The 22671-nt window shown below is 33.9% G+C and overlaps 1 protein-coding gene across 3 annotated transcripts in view; it reads left to right on the top strand.

Moving 5' to 3' along the window:
• LOC111507386 (neutral ceramidase) overlaps positions 1-22671 on the top strand; it is a 394484-nt gene that overhangs the window by 311400 nt on the left and 60413 nt on the right. For all 3 annotated transcript variants that reach the window (XM_074172969.1, XM_074172968.1, XM_074172967.1), the window contains one exon: positions 3354-3449. In XM_074172969.1, the coding sequence (XP_074029070.1) occupies positions 3354-3449 (96 nt within the window). The remainder of the gene's footprint in view (positions 1-3353; positions 3450-22671) is intronic.

Below are 22671 nucleotides of genomic sequence, written 5' to 3'. Positions count from 1 at the left end.
AAATCAATCATTTTGATTAAGTCGTATCAGTGGTGTATGGATTGCATTTATATTTCAATAGAAATCTCAATATTCAAGTGTTTCATTCTTTTATCAATGTGCTGGCCCACCCCGACGAACCACGAGATAAGAGTGAACGTTGCAAGTTTCACCTGTTTAGCATGTTTAATTTGTTGGTGGGAGGCATAATAGTGTTTTGGGTGTCGACTTTGTACTATTGAGAAAATTCTAACAAAAAATTTGCATCAAAATTCGTATAGAACATGGAACTAGGTGCTCAAAAATACTTGAGATTTTGACAGTGGCATACTGTGAGTTAGAAAAATGTTCACGAGTGGTATGCGTTTTTTACAGAACGTCGAGCAGATGTGAATGACGATGCTCGCCCTGGACGCCCTAGCACATCAACAACCGATGGAAATCTTGAGGAAACGAAAAAGAATTGTTACGGAGAATCGTTGAATCACTATAAGAGATTGCCGAGGACGTCGGCATATCAATTAGTTTATCTTATGACATTTTCCGAATGAATTTTGGCCATGAAGGGTATGGCAGCGAAGTACGTTCTTAAATTATTGAATTTTGACTAAAATAACCGTCGCATGAACATTTCTCAGGAGTTGTTGAATGACATCAACAGCGATCCAGATTTGCTTGAAAGGGTCACAACTGGTGTCGAATCATGGGTATATGGTTATGACATCGAAACCAAAGTCCAATCTTTCCAGTGGAACAGCCCAGGAGAGCCAAGACCCAAAAAGTACGCTAAGTGCGATTAAATATCAAGGTTTCGCTTACTGTTTCCTTCGATTGCCGTGGCGTAGTGCATCAGAAGTTCTTATCATGTGGTAGTACGGTCAATAATGAATATTGTCTTGAAGTTATGCGGTGTTATGGAAATATAGTTCATGACTTTTGCATTACAATAATGGACCTGCTCAGTTGTCATTACTTGTATGTGATATTTTGGCAAAAAAAAAACAAGGTAATCATACCTTAGCCACCGTATTCACCAGATCAGATACACGTGACTTTTTGCTGTTTCGAAAATTGGAGAAATCATGAAAAAACGATGTTTTGGGATGATTGAGGAGATGAAAATCGAATTGCTCTGGGAGAGTTCATGGACATACTCATATCAAAAAGTGCATAACAGAACTGCTTCAAGGATTGAAAATACACTGGCACAAGGGTATTATCTCTGAGGGGGAATACTTTGGAGTGGACAAAATAGAAATTGATGTAAAAAAATTATTTTTACATGCTTTATATCATCTTCACCTGTATGTATGTATGTTTGTTCGTTTGTAACTCTCAAGCTCGGGATCTGTATTGACAGAATTATCGACATCATTGCTTGATCTATTCGCTGGCAGATGGCGCTGTACGCAACCTCCTTGATATATCGACATTATTTTTATTAACACGCTTTTAGTAGATTCACCTGTATGTATGTATGTTTGTTTTTTGTTTGTTTGTATCTCTCAAGCTCAGGATCTGTAATGTCAGAATTATCGACATTATTGCTTGATCTATTAGCGGACAGATGGCGCCGTACGTAACCTCCTTGATATTTCTTGATCTATTCGCGAGCAGATGGCGCTGTACGTAACTATCGACATTATTGCTTGATCTATTCGCGAGCAAATAACGCTATACATAACCTCCTTGGGAGGTTGTTCAAAAGAAAATCAAAATAAAAATGGATTTTAAGAATTATAAGTGTTGGCGAAATTTTGTACTACAGATGAAATATTTAGATATTTGAATATTTTCAATTACCCGTGATTTAGTACAGAAAAAAGTTTTGAATGTAACGAAATACATTTTAAAATCTAATTTGATTATTTGAAAGCAACCCAGAATATGGGTTTCAACAATGAAAACGTTATCGTAAATTGTACACCTGAAAAATTCAGTTACCTACATATTAAAAAAAATCGAATAATTAGAATTGAGGTGCTTGACATACATATCAAATCAAAAGATTGACTTGAAAAATGAAATTATTAACTGAAGAAATATTTCAAGTCCATTAATATTTTGAATGTTACTTCAAATCAAAACATCAGGACTGAATTGTTTTTTTAAATGATTACGGCAAATTTTCTCTTCACTTCGAAACAAATTTTACAACTGTCCACCCTCTGTTGGAGACTCACTATATATACTACTTGCATCTCAGTTTTGCTATAGATTTTAAGACCTCAAACTGTATTATATTGTTTGAGAGGAATTTAACATTCGTGCGCCGTCTGTTAAAGATTTATAATACTATTGACTAGAACTCAATTTTTTTTTGAATTTTTGACAATAAATTGGACTAAAAAGTGGAAAATTATTATATATGAATATAGTTAGAAGAAACTAAGAATAGTTATTTATTATACAAGGAAAAAAGTATTACATTTTAGCTCGAGGTTGTGTTGTCTCCCGACGCCAAGCGGAGAACCTTCCATCTAATATTTCAAACCTTTACGGGGAGAAGAGGTCATATCGAGAAGAAGAAGAACTTAGGTACCAAATTCAGGTTATCAAGAATGATATATAGTAACAACAACTGCGATTTATCTAATGCAAGAAAAATATAGTGTGCAAATCATTATCCAATCTAATGAAAAACCACATTTTCAAAAAATCTTCAAAACAAAAGAAATGAAGAGTTTTCATTAGAAATGTGAACGGTTGAACATATCAACGTTTTGATTTCATTTGTTGCGTAACTTTTCAGCTTCTTGTTACATACCCATACAATCCTACATTTTCTGAAATCATTTCCCTAACGATGTTCCAATACGGAAATCGATAAATCCCATTATATTAAAAAAAACTTTGATACGACACACTTTTATCGATCATCCTGTATATTGGAAAATATCTCAAAAAAGCCCATTGCATTGATATATGAAATATTTTCTGACGATTTCACTGCTTCATCTCAAACTTCTGATAAAAGCTAGATGGTTTTATTGGTGACTATTTTGCTCATCCAAATGAGGAAATTGAAGATATAATCGTTATTTTCTGTTTTGTACTGATAATACAAATAAAATGGCTATTCCAGAGTTGGACATATAAAATGAAGTGAATTTTCATGGTGTTACTCTTCTATCAACTTTTTGGCCTTTCTCATCAAGAGAGGACTGTTTTGTTTTGCCTTAACCAAGATGACCCAATCTCATCTTGTTGAGTGACAATTTTCCGAGAGAAAAATTTCCTATTGTCTCGTTCGAGACGAGACAAGATACCAAAACTATTTGGTCTTGGCGGCAATAGTAGAACAAACATAGTATTCACCTGTTATAACTGCAACTCACAAAATACGGGTAATGAATATGGTTTCTTTATTTCAGATGCAGCGGTACGAAGGTGCTTCTACAATATTTGGACCTCACACCTTAAGTATATACTTGAACAAATACAAAGAACTCTCGTCTGCTATGCTGAAGGTATGCTCTAAATTATTTCATTTCACTTCATTTTGAAAGTTTTCAGGACAAAAACATGTGTATTATGGGTTAGATATCTCAGACAGAAGAGGTTTGCGAATAATGTTGGTTTTGGTTGAATATAAGATCATTATTTACTTTCAAATACTATCAGTAGATTCCAAAAAATTCCAATTGAATATTTTAAAGAGTAACCAAAATAAATTGAATGATTCTTTCTTCATTTTTCGTCAATTTCCTCATTTCAGTCGAATCTCCGAAGTTATTGCGATTCTATTTCTATCAAAATTTTTAATTTTGACTGACTGTTTTCCAAAATGATTAATTGATATAAAGCGTGACTAATCTTCCTGAGTAGCGTCATCCCCGTTTTTTTCAAAGTGATCCATCTTATTTTCCTATAATTCTTGGAGGAAATTTGCTGAAATGATAACAAAAATGTTTTATAAGTGGCGTTAAACTGGTACAGGGTGGGCATTGGTACAGCAAGTGTTTTGGAAACTTGATTGAAAAGTCGAAAGTTTGTTCAATCACACAAATTATCATACATTACTGAAAAATATAATAACGATGAGTAATATTTCAACAATATCGAATAAAATTGAATCTTTTGCAGTAATTGGATAGGTTCTTCATCAATAATGAACTGAAAATAAATCAACATGAACTAATCTCTAGAAATATTCATAGATCATGCACATACACAGAAGTTTCCTTCAGATACAAACTGTAAGGAAAACTCCGTCGAAACAACTACTGTCATATGAATATTGAATTACAGAAAATCACTTTCTTCACAATCGTACTCCAAATATCTATGAATGCTATGGAATTGAAATAGATATTATTCATACATACAAGGTGAAACTGGAACCTCTGGCGTAGAATGAATCCAAAAATAAGCACCAATCACCAGAACTGCAATAGTGTTCTCGACAAGATGGAAAAAACTAATTTCTCACTATGAAACCTGTCTCTATTTATATCTAACAGGGTACCATTCTACTCTCCAATATATATCAATGATTTCAGATACAAATTTTTGGAAAATTTTCTCATGAAAATTTTAGCAAATTTCATTAAAGTGATTCTTAATAAGGGAAAGAATGGGCTGTCTGGAATGAGACATTCACACAGTTCACAATTCTTATGCCACACTTGCTTATTTCCAGACTTTCGGAAGCATCGAAAAATCTAGTGTTCTGTTCCGATCTCAACAGTTTCAGGCAATTTTCATGGTTTTCATGGCGCGTTGTGCAATACTATTTCATTTTCGTTTTCAAAACTGGATATGTGCTGCGTGTTCTTTGTAACGAGTTTTTATAACACGCTTAGTCTGTCCGATATATTTTCTATCGCATTCCTCTCAACTCATCTCATACATTCCCGACTTTCCAAGTTTTCAACATCCTGTCGTAAGGTTAACTTAAAATTTATTGAAGTGAGCAAAACGTTTTGAAGGCTGAAGAATTTTTTGAAAATTCAATCTTACCATTGCGTATATTGGTTCATATGGGAGTCAATTTGAAAAGTATAAAATTTACGAAGATTCCCCCTAAATCTGCTCAGGACATGACGTGCCGTCATGCTGTTTGTGGAAACAGTTATTGAATTGAGAGCAATTCTGTTTCATGCAGGTTTTTGTTGATTGTATGTAGTCTTCGATTACCTTCCTACTGATACCATCGACTCTCAGATCTCTCAAATATTTGAAGACTTTTGGTATAAGAAATGGAGATGTAAAGGTAGAAAACCACAGAGTTTTCGAGGACTCATCCTAGCAGTACATTTAAAAAATTATTTCGGGTAATAGTCATGATTACAAAGTATTTGAAAAAGGAATGTTACGAAATTTGTATCGCGGGGTTATCAAAAGGATACTGAGTCATAGGTCAATATGAAGATATTTTCTCCAGACTCAAGAACTTAGTCAAGATCGCAAAAGTTATCTACAGTAAAAACGATTTGTTGCAATATATCGACGAATGTCTCCATAAGCCAGATCGAAATATATCAATATAGAATAAATTAAATTGAAAATTTTTATTTTACAGCCCAGTCTGGTTTCTTTGGTCGAGTTTTTCGAATGAGTCTTCAGTCTTTCTAAAGTTGAGAGAAACTACTCTGCTCTACAGGTAGTAAAAGGCATTGTGAACAATTTAACATATTGTGAAATATATCACCATCACATTCACTGAGCGCTTCAATGGCAGATTGCTGTATTACCTTCCTCTCCATTTCTCATTTGATTCTCCACATATCGATATAAGATTTAAGTATGCCTAGGCCAGAATTTTTTTCAACAGAACGTAATTATCAACATTGTATTTATTCTTTACCGAAGAAGATTCTAAAGGAAAAATTCACGTTAGTGGGTTTTTCAATTGATACAATTTCCATCCTCTTTTGATCTCATTTTCAGTTGAAATTAAATGAAATTCTGACAGTGGACCAGTCTTATTATGGTTTTTTGAATTCGAAGCAAGTTTTATAATGTTTTCTTCTAATTTTCATCGGTGTTCTGACCCCCTATGAGTACGACCATTTATAGTAATTTTCATCTCGAATAGAAATACAGTTACATGGATCTTCTTATAGTCTTATGACATATGTCCAGCAAGATACCTATATAGACTAATAGAGAGAACAAGAATGTTGGAAAGGGTGAAATGAAAAAGATGGCGAAAAAATGCATGAAACTAGTGTCATAGTGTCGCAGTAACTTTCAATCAATAAATTTCACTAGTTCGAACTTCCATTGTCAATATATAAAATGATCTGAAATCCCCGAAACAATTAAAAAAGAAGAATTGAAAATGAATAGCTGAAAATAACAATTATATTAAGCAAATTTAACCTGAAATGAAATACTAGTGAAATAAAATACAAGTAAAAATAGAACGATTGAACAAAAAATAAAGAATTAGGAATGAAAATAAAATAAAAAGTTAAGAGATTCCAAGCCACGTTAGTTCACGACGTTTCGATTGTTAGTATCTATAATCGTCTTCGGGTGATGACTGGACTGATTCCTCCGAGAGATGACTATTTATCGGTCGTTCGAGCACTTTCACTCATCCCCGCTTTCCATTTTTCCGCTTCACTGGTTCAGTGGGAGATGACCGTTTGGCGGGAGTTGGCCATTTTTCGCTTGATGATGGATTTCCATATGTTGCGTATCTCTACGCTAGCTTGGCTGAATAGTTTGTTGGACAGCATGTATGCGGCTTCCTTGAATTTTCTCCTAAACCAATGTTCCTCTTTGTGTATGATCTCAGCTTGGGACCACTCGATGTTGTGTTGATTGGTCCAAACATGGTCTGCTATTCCTGATTTGCTGGTTTTCCCTCGCTGTGTGTGTTTCTTGTGTTCAGCAATGCGAACATTCAATGGCCTCTTATTTTCACCAATATAAGATTTTCTACACTCAAAGGGTATCCCGTAAATGCAATTCTTGGAATCGCAGTTCGCGTTTGGTGGCCTGGTTTTCGTGGACTGCAGACCAGGTTTGGACCCATCAACACAACATCGAGTGGTCCCAAGCTGAGATCATACACAAAGAGGAACATTGGTTTAGGAGAAAATTCAAGGAAGCCGCATACATGCTGTCCAACAACGTATTCAGCCAATCTAGCGTAGCGATACGCAACATATGGAAACCCATCATCAAGCGAAAAATGGCCAACTCCAGCCAAACGGACATCTCCCACTGAACCAGTGAAGCGGAAAAATGAAAAGCGGGGATAAGTGAAAGCACTCGAACGACCCATAAATAGTCATTCCTCGGAGGAATCAGTCCAGTCATCACCTGAAGACGATTGTATATACTAACAATCGAAACGTCGTTAACTAACGTGGCTAGGAATCTCCTAACTTCTTATTTTATTTTCATTTATATTTTTTTATTTTTTGTTCAATCGTTATTTTTGCTTAATATAATTGTTATTTTCAGCTATTCATTTTCAATTCTTGTTTTCAGTTGTTTCGGGGATTTCAAATCACTTTATATATTAGACAATGAAAGTTCGAACTAGTGAAATTCATTATGAAACATTGTCAATCACCTTCAAAAAACGTTTCAATCAATAGTTAGTATCTTTGATGAAGTTCACTCAAACAAAAGTATGTTCACAAATATAAAATCGGATTTGGAAATAGTCAAGTACCTACCAATCTACCTAAAAAAAAAATAAATACTGAACAAAATGCGGCCTTACTTTCGAAAATGAATCACTATGTAGAACGAATCCAAAGATATTGCAACCTCTTTTATCACATGTGTTACATCGGTATATGAAACTTCCATCGTGCGAGTTACGTGGAAACAGATATCAAGAAACGTGTCTTATCTACAGGAGCCCGACAATTTGCAAACTCATTATAATTCAAATCTTGTAATAATTGTCTTAATAAAGATTCATTCTTTGTACTGCTCTCGAAGAGAATAAACGCTTTTTTGAGTCTTATGTGAAATCGATTTTCTTTTCAAAAACTAAGTTCTCGATTTCCAATACATAATTGGCGCAGTCGGTAGGATTCTCGCGGTCGTGAAAAAGAACATTTGCATTGTGCCAGGAATCGTTTTCGGGACTTTGAAGTTTCAACTTCTTCAGCGAAGATCGAAGAGATTCAAGGAGCTCTCTGCAGAAAAAGGATCGGAAAAGGAACCAGGAGACTACAATTACCAAACTGTGAGTGCCAAATTCTTTCCGACTTTCCTAAACCCTCTTTTTAAGGACTTTGGGAGAGATAGGGTAGTACCGCTGATTCCAACTGAATATTGGATATTGACATTACATTCACTTGCGAAAATAACAAATTATAATAATTACTATATTGAATTTGAAAGTTAAATTATTGCCGATCGATAGATACTGAATTCTATCGATCAAAATCAAAAAATAAATCAATGAACGATATTGAAAATATTTTGCAACTATTGAATAATATGTCAGTCGAAGACAATAATCAAAATATTCCAAACATGCCTCCAGCGGAACTTCGAATGGTCGACTGAAACCTTTTTATATCTCATTTGGAAAACATCAAACCCTACGATGGGGATAGTAATACTCTTAATAAATTCATAACTCGTTGTCAAAGCCTGTTGAACGATTATGCCATATATGGAAATGCTGCTTTTCATAAACATATACTTGAATGCATTCAAGAAAAATTAGTAGGAAAAGCAGAAGCAATGGTAGGAAATAGGATAGAATTGAATACTTGGGAAAAACTGAAAAATGCTCTTGGTCAAAGTTTTTCAGATCGCAGGGACTTAGATTGTTTAGTTCGAGAACTCACGAGAACTAGACCTTATAAGGGAGAAAACCTTATTAATTTTGGGAGTAGAATACAACTGTTGAAAAGTAGTGTTGTCCAGAGAATAAGTAATGATGTCAATTTAACCGAACCCGAAAAATTATGTCATATTAATTACTATGATAAAACAGCACTGAGTACTTTCACTGCAGGGTATAATGGCATCGTGAAAAATAATATGCATATTGAAAAACCAGCTTCACTGGAAGACGCAATGGCGTACGTGAATAAATTTGAAAACTTTGAAAGAATGTATGGAAGTTCAAACGAAACAAAAAATACAACTCCCAGGACTAATTTGGTTCCTAAACCACAATTTGGTAATAATTCACAACGGCATAATTTCAATAACCAACATTATTTAAATCACCAACCCCACTTTCGGCAATATCCCCAATTTTCTGGAAATTTCAACACTTTCCAGTCACAATATAGTCAAAAACCAGTTTGGCCAAATCAGCCTATACCTACCAGTTTAACCTAGACAACAACAAACTAGGTTCCCAACAAATCGTGACGTCTTCGGACCCTCAAAAAATGTCTTCAAACCTAATCAAATATCACAAAACCGATTGCCTAAATCCGAACCAATGTCGACAACCTCAAGAAACACAACTGTAGTATCAAGAAACCGACAATTTCAAAATCACGGATTTCAAAATTTCGGAAATACTAATATGAATTCAAATGGACAACAACGTAGGAGTCCAAACTTTGTTTTCGAAGAATTACATTCTAACGAATATGACAATCAATTTGTGTTAGACCCTTTCTATTCTAATGAAAATTTATATTTCCCACCTGAGTATCAACATGATCAATATCAAAATCCCTACGATTTTAATACCGAAATACCCAAACCTGATGAAAATATAGAATTCGATAATGACCAAGACAAAAATTTTCCTTCGGACAACCAAGACGAAAACCTGACATAGGAGAATTCAATGTCTTCTCAAACAACGCCCTTCCTCACATAGAAATTCAAAATCCCAAATCGAAACTCTTGATCGACACAGGTAGCTCTAAATCCATAATACGCCCAACAATAATAGAAAATTCATGTCCAAACACAATTTTGTGTTTTCCAGAATTTAATAGTAATTATGAAATTTATTTTATTTTATTTGATTTTCATGATTATTTCGACAGTGTGATTGGTTTAAATGATCTGATCAATATGAATCTTAATATTGATCTCACAAATAACCGATTGATTGGGGAACATGTAGAAATTTCTCTCAAATATAGAGAAAGTAACGACGGTAGTTTCAGTTTCTCAGTAGATCCCAAAGAAAAAATTATTAAAAATTTACCGGTTAATATTTCAGAAGGAGATATTTTGATTGAAAGAAGTTATTTAGGAAAACTTGTTATACTTCGAACTCTTACTTCAGCAAAAAACGGACTAGCACCTATTGAAATTCAAAATCTTACAGATCAATCCATTACGATGACATTAAACAACAATATTGAAGAAATCCCTTTCGAATCGCAAAAATTCGAAACATATAAATTCGAAGTTTTCTCTATCCCGCCACAATAAACAAACACACACATACAAAAGAATGAAATACTGGATTTAATTCGTACCGATCACATGAACTTAGAAGAAAAATTCGCTATTACAAAGCTCTGTGAGGAATATTCTGACATATTTTTCAAACCGGGTGACAAACTGACATTTACCTCGAAAGTCAAATACATAATCGGAACAAACGACGAAATTCCCGTACATACAAAGTCTTACAGATATCCGTGTGTTCACAAAAATGAGGTACAACAACAGATAAAAGACATGCTTGACAAAAACATCATAAGACCATCCTGTAGCTCGTGGTCATCACCAATTTGGATAGTGCCAAAAAAGTTAGACGCATCAGGTAAACAAAAATGGCGTTTATCGAAAGGTCGACGAAAAAACTATTGACGACCGATATCCGATCCCGAATATCGCGGATATACTAGACAAACTTGGTAGAGCTCAATATTTGAGTAAATGCTCTATCGAAAAAAAGTCCTGAAAGACCTACAACACAAAATTTGGAAGGTCTATATGGACGATATCAAAATTTTCAGTACCGGCCTTCAAGAACATATTTTCAAAATTTAAAATTGGTTTTCATAAAATTAAGGGAAGCTAAATTAAAAATCCAACTAGATAAATGCGAATTTCTACGCAAAGAAGTAGAATTTCTAGGCCGTATAGTCACAAAAGATGGGATAAAACTGAATCCTATCAAAATTGAAAAGATAAAAAATTTCCCATTACCTCGAACCCAAAAAGAAATTAAATCATTTCTTGGCCTTCTGGGATATTATCGGAAATTTATAAAAAATTTCGCTGAAATTACCAAACCCATTACTTCATGTCTAAAAAAAGACAATAAAGTCGAACATACCAAGGAGTTCAAATATTGTTTTGTAACTTGGAAAGTATTCTAACCTCAGAACCTGTGTTAGCTTACCCAGACTTCGAAAAAGATTTCGAACTCTCTACCGATGCCCCTAAATATGCATTGGGTAGCATCTTGTCTCAAAATTGTCATCCCATTTGCTATGCATCTAGGACACTCAACTCTGCTGAAATAAATTACTTTACAATAGAAAAGAACTGCTTGCAATAGTTTGGAGCTGTAAATATTTTCGACCGTACCTGTTTGGCAGGAAATTTGTGATTTATACAGATCACAAACCTCTGCAATGGCTTTTTTCCTCAAAGGAACCAAACTCAAGACTTGTGAGATGGCGCCTACAATTGGAAGAGTTTGATTATGTCATTAAATACAAAAATGGTAAAAATAATCAAGCAGCAGGCGCCCTCTCTAGATACCCACCTAATTTTGAGATAAATGCACTAGAAACAATGTCAACCGACGTTAATTTGGATGACATTGACGAAGTAATAGAAAAATAACTAGAAAACTTGAACAATCTTCCAAATCTAGACAATGAGAATATCACTGATTTCTTAGAAAATCAGTCACTATTGAATACTCTGCCGTCAAATGCTGAAAACCCAAGAGTTATTATTATTTTTAACATATTAGTAAAACCGGCAACCAAAGTCAACCCCGAACCAGAGGTGGACTTGGAAACAGTACATACTTCTGCCGAAAACCCTATATTGACAATACCAATAGTAGACCGATCTTTAATTACATATAAACATCAGCTAGTTATGACAGTTGGAGACATAGACAAAACCAAAGTTAGACGAGAAAAAGTATTCGAAAATTTCCGAGTATACGTCACTTTTCCAAAAGTCGAACTCGAAAATCAAATTGAAACTTTTGCAAGAGAATATTTGAACCCCAAACAGCATTATGCTCTGTACTTTAAAAACCCTCAACTCTCGAAAATATTTTCTGTAACTATCCAAAATACTTTTAAAAATTCTCCACTCAAATTATTGCACTGACGTAGAAACTTTGAAGCAAAAGCTAGAGTATTATCACATATACAAAGTGAAAATGTCATTAGGTTCTCGATATTATTGGCCGAATACGTCTATTGATATCGAGAATTATATCAACAATTGTGAAACATGTCTAAAAAACAAATATGACAGGGATCCTCCTGCCATTATGTTCAACTTGATCCGCACTGCATCCAAACCATTCGAACATATTCACATCAACGTTTTTAGAATATCTAACCATATTTACTTCACCATTATAGATGCTTTCTCCCGATACGGCCATGCATACCCTTTAAAGTCGGCAACAGGAATATCAATAGTTGATGGTCTTTTGAATTTTGTAACTCATCATGGGTTACCTCTAAAAGTCACTAGTGACTGCGGTACGGAGTTTAAAAATCAAGATTTAGAAAACTTCTGCTCTCTTCACCGTATTCAACTTTATTTCACCACAGCGAAGAATAGCAACTCAAATTCCCCAGTAGAACGTTTTCATTTTACCTTAATTGAACATTTTCGTTGTTTAAGAGAAGAAAATAAAAACCTCACCCCAGACCAATCGGTAAAATACGCTATATTGAGCTATAATAATTCTATACATAGTGTTACCAAATTCACTCCATTTGAAGTTAGCAGAGGACATATTGACGATCCTAACCCTTTCGATATGAACGATAACGTTATTATATCGAACTATGTTCAAAATCACAAAGAAGTTAGCAAAAATATGTACGAAAATATACAAAGAGCAAATCAAACAACTAAAGAAAAAGTAATAACTAGAGCAAATGAAAAAAGGTCAAACGCCCCACAATATACGGGTCGAAAAACATTTTATATAAAAACTGAACCCCAAAACAAAAATTTACCAAAATTCAAAAAGGTTTCTCTCGATTAGGAAATTGATGAGAAATCAATCACACAATCCGGAACATATCATAAAAGTTCTGCTAGAAAACCCAGAAATATTAAAGAACAAAAATTGTTACAGGAAAATCAAGAGGATGAAGTTTCTTCTCCTTTGCCTGGTCGTTTAACTATCATATTGTAAGGATGACATAGTCGTTACCAACCTAGACAATCTCATTCTCCCAATACAACTAGGAAACGCTAGAATCATAAACACTAAACATATCTTTCTACACTATTTGGACCTTAAAATCATTATCGATCAGATACAAAATTTAAATAAAAATTATAAATCAATCGAAAATAGTATTTCCAAAGTTAATGTAATGAGCCTAATATCTTACCACGGATTATCAGATAATATGCTGTTCAGAACTAAATATCTCATTAGCCGTTTACAGAGAAACATCGACAATATATCACCCTCATTCCATACTCGCAATAAAAGAGGGCTAATCAATGTAGTTGGTAAAATAAACAAATTACTCTCTGGAAACCTCGACTCTGATGACGAGGAACGTTATAATAACACTATTAAAGTTTTGGAAAATAATCAGGAAAAAATTATTCACTAAACCAATCTCCAAATTTCTTTGTCTAAAACATTAATAAACAAAACCATTAAATTAATAAACAAAACCATTAGAATTTTCAACGTGAATCAAGAGAAGTTTGAGGAGATTTGAAAAAATTTCAGGTAACGTTTAGTGATACAATAAGAAATGTCAATAATTACCTTAGTTTTCAAGAAACATTATTATAATTGAACTTAGACTGTCAGTGTTATATATTGGGTAACTTAGTGGACTGTTTTAATTGGTCTTTGAAAATTATCGAGTAGTTCGTTCTGTTCAGTGGTGCTAATGAATGAGAATTAACTAACAATAATAATGATATCAAAAAGAGAGAATTTAACGTGTCTGTGATTTCCTTACCTTGATTTTGGTCACAACGGCACTTGAGGAATCGGTGAATAGAGAGAGAGAGAGAGATAAGAAACTGCACTTTTCCAGTACAACTGCAGTTTTCTCGAGCACTTTCGGTTCTTTCTCTGGAATCGAACCTTTTTTCTATATGTTCTTCCTCTCGCGGCAGACAGAAAACCACAGTCCTCTCGCGATAAGAATATAAACAAAAAAAATGAAAACAAAAACTCTACTTAATCAGACAAACACACTATACAGGGAGGTGGTGACGATACAGTCAGAATTTGATAAACTTTATAGATAATATCGAAAATGCCATTATGTTTTCAAAACTGAACACTTTGCTAATTCAATTGTATCTACTACTGAACTTCAGGAGATGGCGACATATTTAATGAAAATATATAACCAAAATCAAGTTCCAAATTTTAAGAATACAGTCACGTATTACCAATTTTAAGGAACGCAAGTCAGTTTCGTCAATACCAAATTGATCTTCGCAATACACGTCCCTATTGTTAGGCCCAAATTCCCTGAATTCTATCATGCATATTCTATTATCTAAAATCACATGTTGTCTTTTCCCAAATACCCATATTTGGCACGGAACCAGGGCGATATCCAGTTCGAAAAAGAAGATCGTCCGTTCCTAGAAAACACATATTACTGCCTGGAGAACTTTGCGCCACCGGATAACTGCACACTTCACCTTTTTGAAGGAAAAGCCTCTGAGAAATGCCACCTTTTGGAAGTCAACGTGCAAGATCCCATTGTAGAACAAGTAATACAAGATCGAGTATTGATAATCCCTTTCAAAGAAGAACGTCTATATTCCAAATGCAAAACAGATCAATACCTAAAAATCAATTCTCCAGTATTGATCAGAATCCCACAATCCTGCGAAATCCAAATCCATGATACAAAATATGTAAATGACATTTATATCCAACAAGGAAAACTCATGATTTTACCCAAATTGGAAATGACGGACTTGACAACTCCAAAAGTCTACGACACCTCGAATTGCACCAAAATCAACCTTGATGAACTGTACCAAATAGACAGAATAGCCAATCAACTGAAGCCTATTCAATCGCAACAAAACTAAGGTCCTACAACGCCTGTTTTTGAGACTATAATATTTGTAATCATCGTCATCGTGATACTGCTCAGTCTGCCGAAATTGAAGCAATATTTTCAAAAAATATTCAAGAAGAACCAAAAAGCCTGTGAATCCGCAGAAATCACAACTTCAAAAAATAACTCCGTTATTTTTCCAGCCTGAGTTACGTGGAAACAGATATCAAGAAACGTGCCTTATCTACAGGAGCCCGAGAATTTGCAAACTCATTATATTTCAAATCTTGTAATATTTGTCTTAATAAAGATTCATTCTTTGTACTGCTCTCGAAGAGAATAAACGCTTTTGTGAGTCTTATGTGAAATCGATTTTTTTTTGTGAAATCGATGTGAAATCGAGGTCCAAAATTGCGTCTTTGGGCCCTCCTAATTAACTTGTCAGTTGAGACTCTCTTTAAGTGTGGCTGATGTTTGGAGTTCTTATTCAGTTCTGTTTGGTAAATGTATACTTTATGATCCACTGCCGTATTTCCTTGTGTTTATTTTTTCTATTGGGAATTGAATTTGTAAAGTTTCCGTATAAAATTTTATGGACAGATGAGGCAACGTTCTCTTCAAATGGAACGGTAAGTTCTCAAAATTGCCGATGGTGGGCCCAAGAAAATCCCAATTTCACAGTTGAATGTGGTGATCAGTATTCCTTTAAAACTAATGTATGGTGTGGGATACTTAACGACAAAATAATTGGGCCATTTTTCTTTAGGGAAAGTTTATCATCCGTCGGTTATCTCAACCTTTTGAATAATGAGGTTAGTGAAGTTTTAGATGATATACGACCTATGGTATCAGCTTGATGGCGCACCAATACATCACACGGTTGTTGTTTAACACTCCCTCCAACAAATGTTCAGAGGCAAAGTTATTGGACGTAACTGGGAACATTATTGGCCACCTAGATCACTCGACTTGACGCCTTTAGACTTTTTCTTGTGGGGTTACCTGAAACAAAAAGTGTACCGAAGTAGACCATTTACTGACATACAACATCTGGAAAATACCATTCGCGAGTGCTGTGCAAATATAAATCCCCGATTTATTAAAAATGCAGTTACAGATGTCGGTAGAAGGACCATAATTTGTATTGAACGTGGAGGACGACATACTGAAATGTAGGCTATAAATGTTTGACAACCTCATTTAGATCAATAAGTAATATAAGTAATTTTTTATACCCATTTGTATTTTCTATAATATTATTGTTGTTTAAAATTTTTAATAATAATAGTTCTATCGAAATTATCTGCATGTTTTTCAGTTACCTCTGCTTTTTCGAAATCAAAGGTTTCTTTAAGAAAATAGCCAAGTGATTGAAACTTTGCAACAGTCATGTTAAAATTTTTATAGCAAATTTTTAATACCAGAAAAGTTAAACTCCATGATGAGTTTGTTATGTATACATGATTTGATGACAATTAACCGAACTCGTTTTTTAAAATAAAGGGGATATCTGTCAAAAATAAGCAAAACGTTAACTTCATCCAAGTTGCATAAAATTTGGGATATGGATATAAAATTGCCGTAGACACAACTTTTTCAAGTAACTTTTTGTTAAATTCGATCTAGAAATGCATTTTTTCAATTAAAAAAAAAAAGTTGAATTTGACAAACACTGAACACTGAACAAACATATATATGTATATATATATATATATATATATATATATATATATATATATATATATATATATATATATATATATATATATATATATATATATATATATATATATATATATATATATATATATATATATATATACAGGGTCCTGCAACAGTGGCGCGGTGTTCCATATCTCTATATAGGAAGCAGATAGGAATCTAATTTTCTATAATATTACCTTATTGCTCGAGCTCGACAAAATAAAAATATTGGCGGTCACACAGGGTATTCGATTTTTTCTGGGCGGATCCCAACTGTGTCTTTTTAAATGGCAACCTATATTTTTTATCGCTTTTTCGGTTTCTTCATAGAAAATAAAATAAACTTTATGTATATCTGCACTTCGAAAATATTGATGGTTTTCGAGATATCTAGCATGACAGGTTTTTTTTTCCAATATTCGTCACTCAGAATATTTGAAATTATAAAGTGGTGCCAAGTCCAGTTGAAATTTTTTTTTGGTCGAATATTCTACATTGGTAACTCTCTCAAACGATATATCTGAAATCGACCTGTGATATACAGGGTATGAAAAACCGCTTGCCAAATATTGTAAATGAAAATTTGCAAAATCTTCCTTAGATTAAATGGAACACCCTGTATATTATTGATCCATAAGAAGCGCCAACGAAACCTCTACAAATTTTATTAAGTATTCCCTATGGCTAAGTTCAATAGTTTTTCTTAAATGAGCATTTCTTTCGAAAAATGGTCATTTTTTCAAAGCGAAATCCATTTGAGGACTGATAAGAATATACAAAAAATACCCTTTCCTTAAAATATCGCCCATTCCTAAAATCACCTGTTGCTAGATAAACAAGTTGCGAATTACACCACAAAATGGACGTTCTTGAATAGTTACAATAATTTCAAAAATCTCGGAATTTGTGCCATATTCTTTCGGTCTAAAACAACCTTTCAGCGAATGAAATATTTATTGGAAATCAAGTAGTCTGGCAAATGACAGTACAAAATATTTGGCTGCAAATGAATATTGAAATTTTTAGTCAATCGTGAAGTTGAACTGTTGGTATAATTTCATCAGAATGTTGTTATCAAAAAGTGATTTGATTGATATGATTTTCATATTAGGTGAATCAGACAGGAATTGTTTATTGGCAAGTGGAATTTATTCTCAACGGTATCCAGATAGAAGGCATCCAAATGAAAGATCTTTCCGAAAGGTCTTGGGACGATTCGTTGAAACTGGATCTATTAATTATACCAAACATGAGCGCATCAAGCCAGCTACTAATGAAAATAATGAATTGCAAGTTCTTCTTGCTGTTGAAGAAGATCCTAGTAGGAGTCAACGACAAATTGGGGAAATAGTGGATATAAGTGAGAGATCAGTGCAACGAGTATTGAAGAAACATCGCTTGCATTCATACCACGTTCAGTTACATCAAGAACTACTGTATGCTGATTTCGAGAAAAGAGTGAGATTTTGCAATTGGGCCATGAACAAAATTCGTCGAAACGAATATTTTTTCAATAATATTTTATGGTCGGATGAATCGACATTCCATAAAAATGGATTTGTAAATCGACATAATTACCATTATTATGCGACAGAAAATCCTCACTTATTGAGACAGGTGGATTATCAACATAGGTGGTCGATAAATGTCTGGGGAGGCATCATTGGAGAATATGTAATTGGTCCATACTTTTTTGAGGGACATATGAATGGTGCAATGTATCTCAATTTCTTACGAAATGATTTACCAGGTTTCTTAGATGATATTCCTCTTGACCTCCGCAATAGAATGTGGTTACAACATGATGGTGCACCTGCTCACTATTCGGCAGAAGTGAGAGATCATCTAAATGAAGTATTTCCCAATAAATGGATAGGACGGAATGGGCCTGTACGGTGGCCCGCTAGATCACCAGATTTGACGAAACTAGATTTTTTCTTATGGGGATACATAAAAAATATGGTTTACGTTGAGCCACCAACTTCTCCCGAAAATATGCGACTTAGAATAACGAATGCTTTTCGCAGCATCACACCAGCTGTCTTGCGCAGGGAAGAACAGTCTTTCAAATATAGACTTCAGGTCTGCATTCAAGAAAATGGAAGACATGTTGAACATATTTTATAAAAGTTTCATTATCAACCTTAATTAAACTCTCCCTTTTGTAGTTTTGTAATTTGCCAGTTGACAAATTTGAATATCTAGAACTCAAGCTCTGAATGAATATAATAACATGAAAAAAATAGTTATTTATAATGTTTCTTTCTTTTAACTTGTTTAGTTTGATATTGCACGATTTATGAGTGAAATTCTGCATCCAATGAAAAAATAATTTTCCATTTAGCAAAAAGTGATAGGTACATACATTTATTTCGTTAAAAAATATTTGTTTGGACACCTTCTAATGTACAAAATTGAAACAAGATATCTTTCTTATATTTTTATCAGTCGTCAAATGGATTTCGCTTTGAAAAAATGACCATTTTTCGAAAGAAATGCTCATTTAAGAAAAACTATTGAACTTAGCCATAGGGAAAACTTAATGAAATTTGTAGAGGTTTCGTTGGCGCTTCTTATGTATCAATAATATACAGGGTGTTCCATTTAATCTAAGGAAGATTTTGCAAATTTTCATTTACAATATTTGGCAAGCGGTTTTTCATACCCTGTATATCACAGGTCGATTTCAGATATATCGTTTGAGAGAGTTACCAATGTAGAATATTCGACCAAAAAAAAATTTCAACTGGACTTGGCACCACTTTATAATTTCAAATATTCTGAGTGACGAATATTGGAAAAAAAAACCTGTCATGCTAGATATCTCGAAAACCGTCAATATTTTCGAAGTGCAGATATACATAAAGTTTATTTTATTTTCTATGAAGAAACCGAAAAAGCGATAAAAAATATAGGTTGCCATTTAAAAAGACACAGTTGGGATCCGCCCAGAAAAAATCGAACACCCTGTGTGACCGCCAATATTTTTATTTTGTCGAGCTCGAGCAATAAGGTATTATTATAGAAAATTAGATTCCTATCTGCTTCCTATATAGAGATATGGAACACCGCGCCACTGTTACACCGCGCCACTGTTGCAGGACCCTGTATATATATATATATATATATATATATATATATATATATTGCTCCTTCTTCACTATAATTGTCCATATCATCCACAAAAGTCCAGTTGAAATATTCACAATTATTCAACATATACAGGGGGTGGGGCACCGAAAACGAAACAGATCGAATATCTTCAATACACATGTGTTCGGTGTCGGGTTAAATCGAACCATAATTACAAATTTCGTCCACCATTTTGGAGACATCATCTTGATTTTTTCACATTGAAAAACAATTCATAATTTCCGACCCTAGGAACCACCACTTATCAATTTTGAATCAAATCGGACCATAATTGCAAATCTTGTCCACCATTGTGAAGCCGACATCTTGTTTTTCCCCTAGAAAAACTCCATAATGCATTGTCACCGAATTTATGTCAAATTAGCTTGCGAATGAAGTATCATAATCTGGAATACGGAACAGTTTTTTCCCGCAAGAAGGCGTCAAAATCGAAAGTTGGGTAGCTAAAATTGACATGACTGAATTCCTTATAAAATTACCTTTTTAACGATGTGTCACATTTACTACTTTCCCTATTCAAATTGTTTGGGCGATAGCTGCGTGAACGCAAGCGAAACATAAGTGGAACCACCTATCGGTGTGACACCCAAGTCAACTTGCCAAGTTTTTATGTCAACAAACGATACAATGGAAGGAAGAGTATCTGTTTAATTCCAAAAACTACACCTAACGATTTGATCTTCACAAACTTTATTTGAAAAATATAATCACAACATGTTTCGCAAGCACAGTAGCTTTCTCAAGCCACTGTGCTAGCGACACATGTTATGATTATATTTTTCAAATAAAGTTTGTCTAGATCAAATCGTGAGGTGTAGTTTTTGAAAGTAGTATGGATCTTCATCAAGTAACGGCCGAATCAATCAGTAAAGTATCCGTTTAGCGGGACTCCTACTCCCCACCGGCAGTAGTATTTGAGCACCCCTATCTGCAGAGCCTCTAAGCGCCTGCTACAAAAAAATTTGCCCCAAAGTTCCTGGTTATATGCCAAAAAAATTACTTCCCTCCAGAAATATAAGTAACCCAAATATGTCATTACTTCAAGTTTAAATTACTTCAACCTCTGATCAACTGACCACCCGTCAGTTGACGACTTGTTTATTTTGTGGAAATTCATGTTCACTGAGGATACTCTACAAAAATACACTTTTGTCTATTTTCCACGATATTTCTTCATTGTTGACTAGTTTCGGCTATCACACCATTTCCAAAAGTTTTGTAGATACGTCACTGTTGCCGACATATTACAGTGGTATTTATAGTGTCATGTTCGTGCCACCTATTAGTCATTGGTCCTTGTTATTATTTGGAGCGTTGGTAAAAATATTGAAGAGAGTTCAACATTTTGCAAAACATCACCAAACAATACCATAAAAAAAACAAAAAAAAACCTACATTTATTGACTTCTTTGATGACATGAAATGCAGCCTGAAGCATTTTTTTTTGTTTTTAAGCCAAACAAAAACCTATTTTTTCTTTCAATTATTTTCCAGACAGCAATGGTTTTTGTTTCCATGACTAGAACTAACTTTTTTTTGTACTCCTTAAAAATGGTATACTATTCAAAGAACTACCAAGCTTATTTTATTCACTGTAGCTTCTACTCAAGGCTCACTTACCACCTCACTTTTTGTTTTATCCCATGAATAGTTGCTCGAAACAAACGAAAGAATAATTCTCTAAGTTACCGAAAATTCATTCTAATCCCCATGTATATGTATTCCTTCACGCTAATTTGAAAAACAAAAAGATTTCCCCTGCATATGAATCTCGATAAAACAATACAAACACAAAAAAATACAAAGCAAAAACTGTTTTATTCGTACCACCTTCTTCCTTAATAACAATACAGAACCGACTGTCTGGGTTCTAAAATGAGATAAAGACTTTATCTAGTCCTCGGGTCCCTTTTTCTCTTTCTTTACCCCTATACTAAATCAATTAGCGCACTAAAACCAATAGGCAAAATAACTTATTAAAATTCATCTTGAACTTTTCTTAGTACAATGTTACGTATTTTGAAGTTATTTACCAAAGCTACAAGGACACACAAATGTTTGAAAAAAAAACTATTCAAAGCCACAGAGAACTCTTTTGCTTTCTAACTTCTCAGTATTTCAAAATAGTTTAACAGAAGACTCTCAAACCCAAAGTGGTTTAACACAACACTAGGAACTCAATGTCATTTAAAAATGTATTGTCAACTTATTTAACGCACCCTGTATGCGCTACGCAACTCAATAAACTAATTTCTCCCTTTGAGACCTATCGAACACACCCAGTATATGGCGCTCACATAAAGTTATTTATCTCTATAATATATTACCTCCTGCAAGTATTAACTTCACACTTCCATCTATCTCAACGAAAAACTCAGGTTAATCAAAATATTTTACTTCGCTCGCTCAATATCCTACTTTCTCATTACCATTTTCCGTCGACAAACGCTACAATTGTATTTACCTCATTCTCCCTAACATCAACTTTAGACAATAAACTTCCTATGGCTACTTTAAGTTTCAGTTTCTTCAGACTGCCTACACAATAAAAATTCCTTTTTTTCTCTAAGACCTACCTATGAATTATATTTCAATCCACTTCACAAAGTAATAAGAACGCATTTACTTCCAAAACACAAAACGGAAATTCACTAAACTATATTGTCCACTATCTACTCAACACAGAATTATAGTAATTTCCAAAAAAAAA

The sequence above is a fragment of the Leptinotarsa decemlineata genome, unplaced genomic scaffold, assembly GCF_025532065.1.
Source record: "Leptinotarsa decemlineata unplaced genomic scaffold, Ldec_3_MD MMD2_tig00000199_RagTag_RagTag, whole genome shotgun sequence".
NCBI lineage: Eukaryota > Metazoa > Arthropoda > Insecta > Coleoptera > Chrysomelidae > Leptinotarsa > Leptinotarsa decemlineata.
This window is presented reverse-complemented; position numbering and strand designations above follow the sequence as displayed.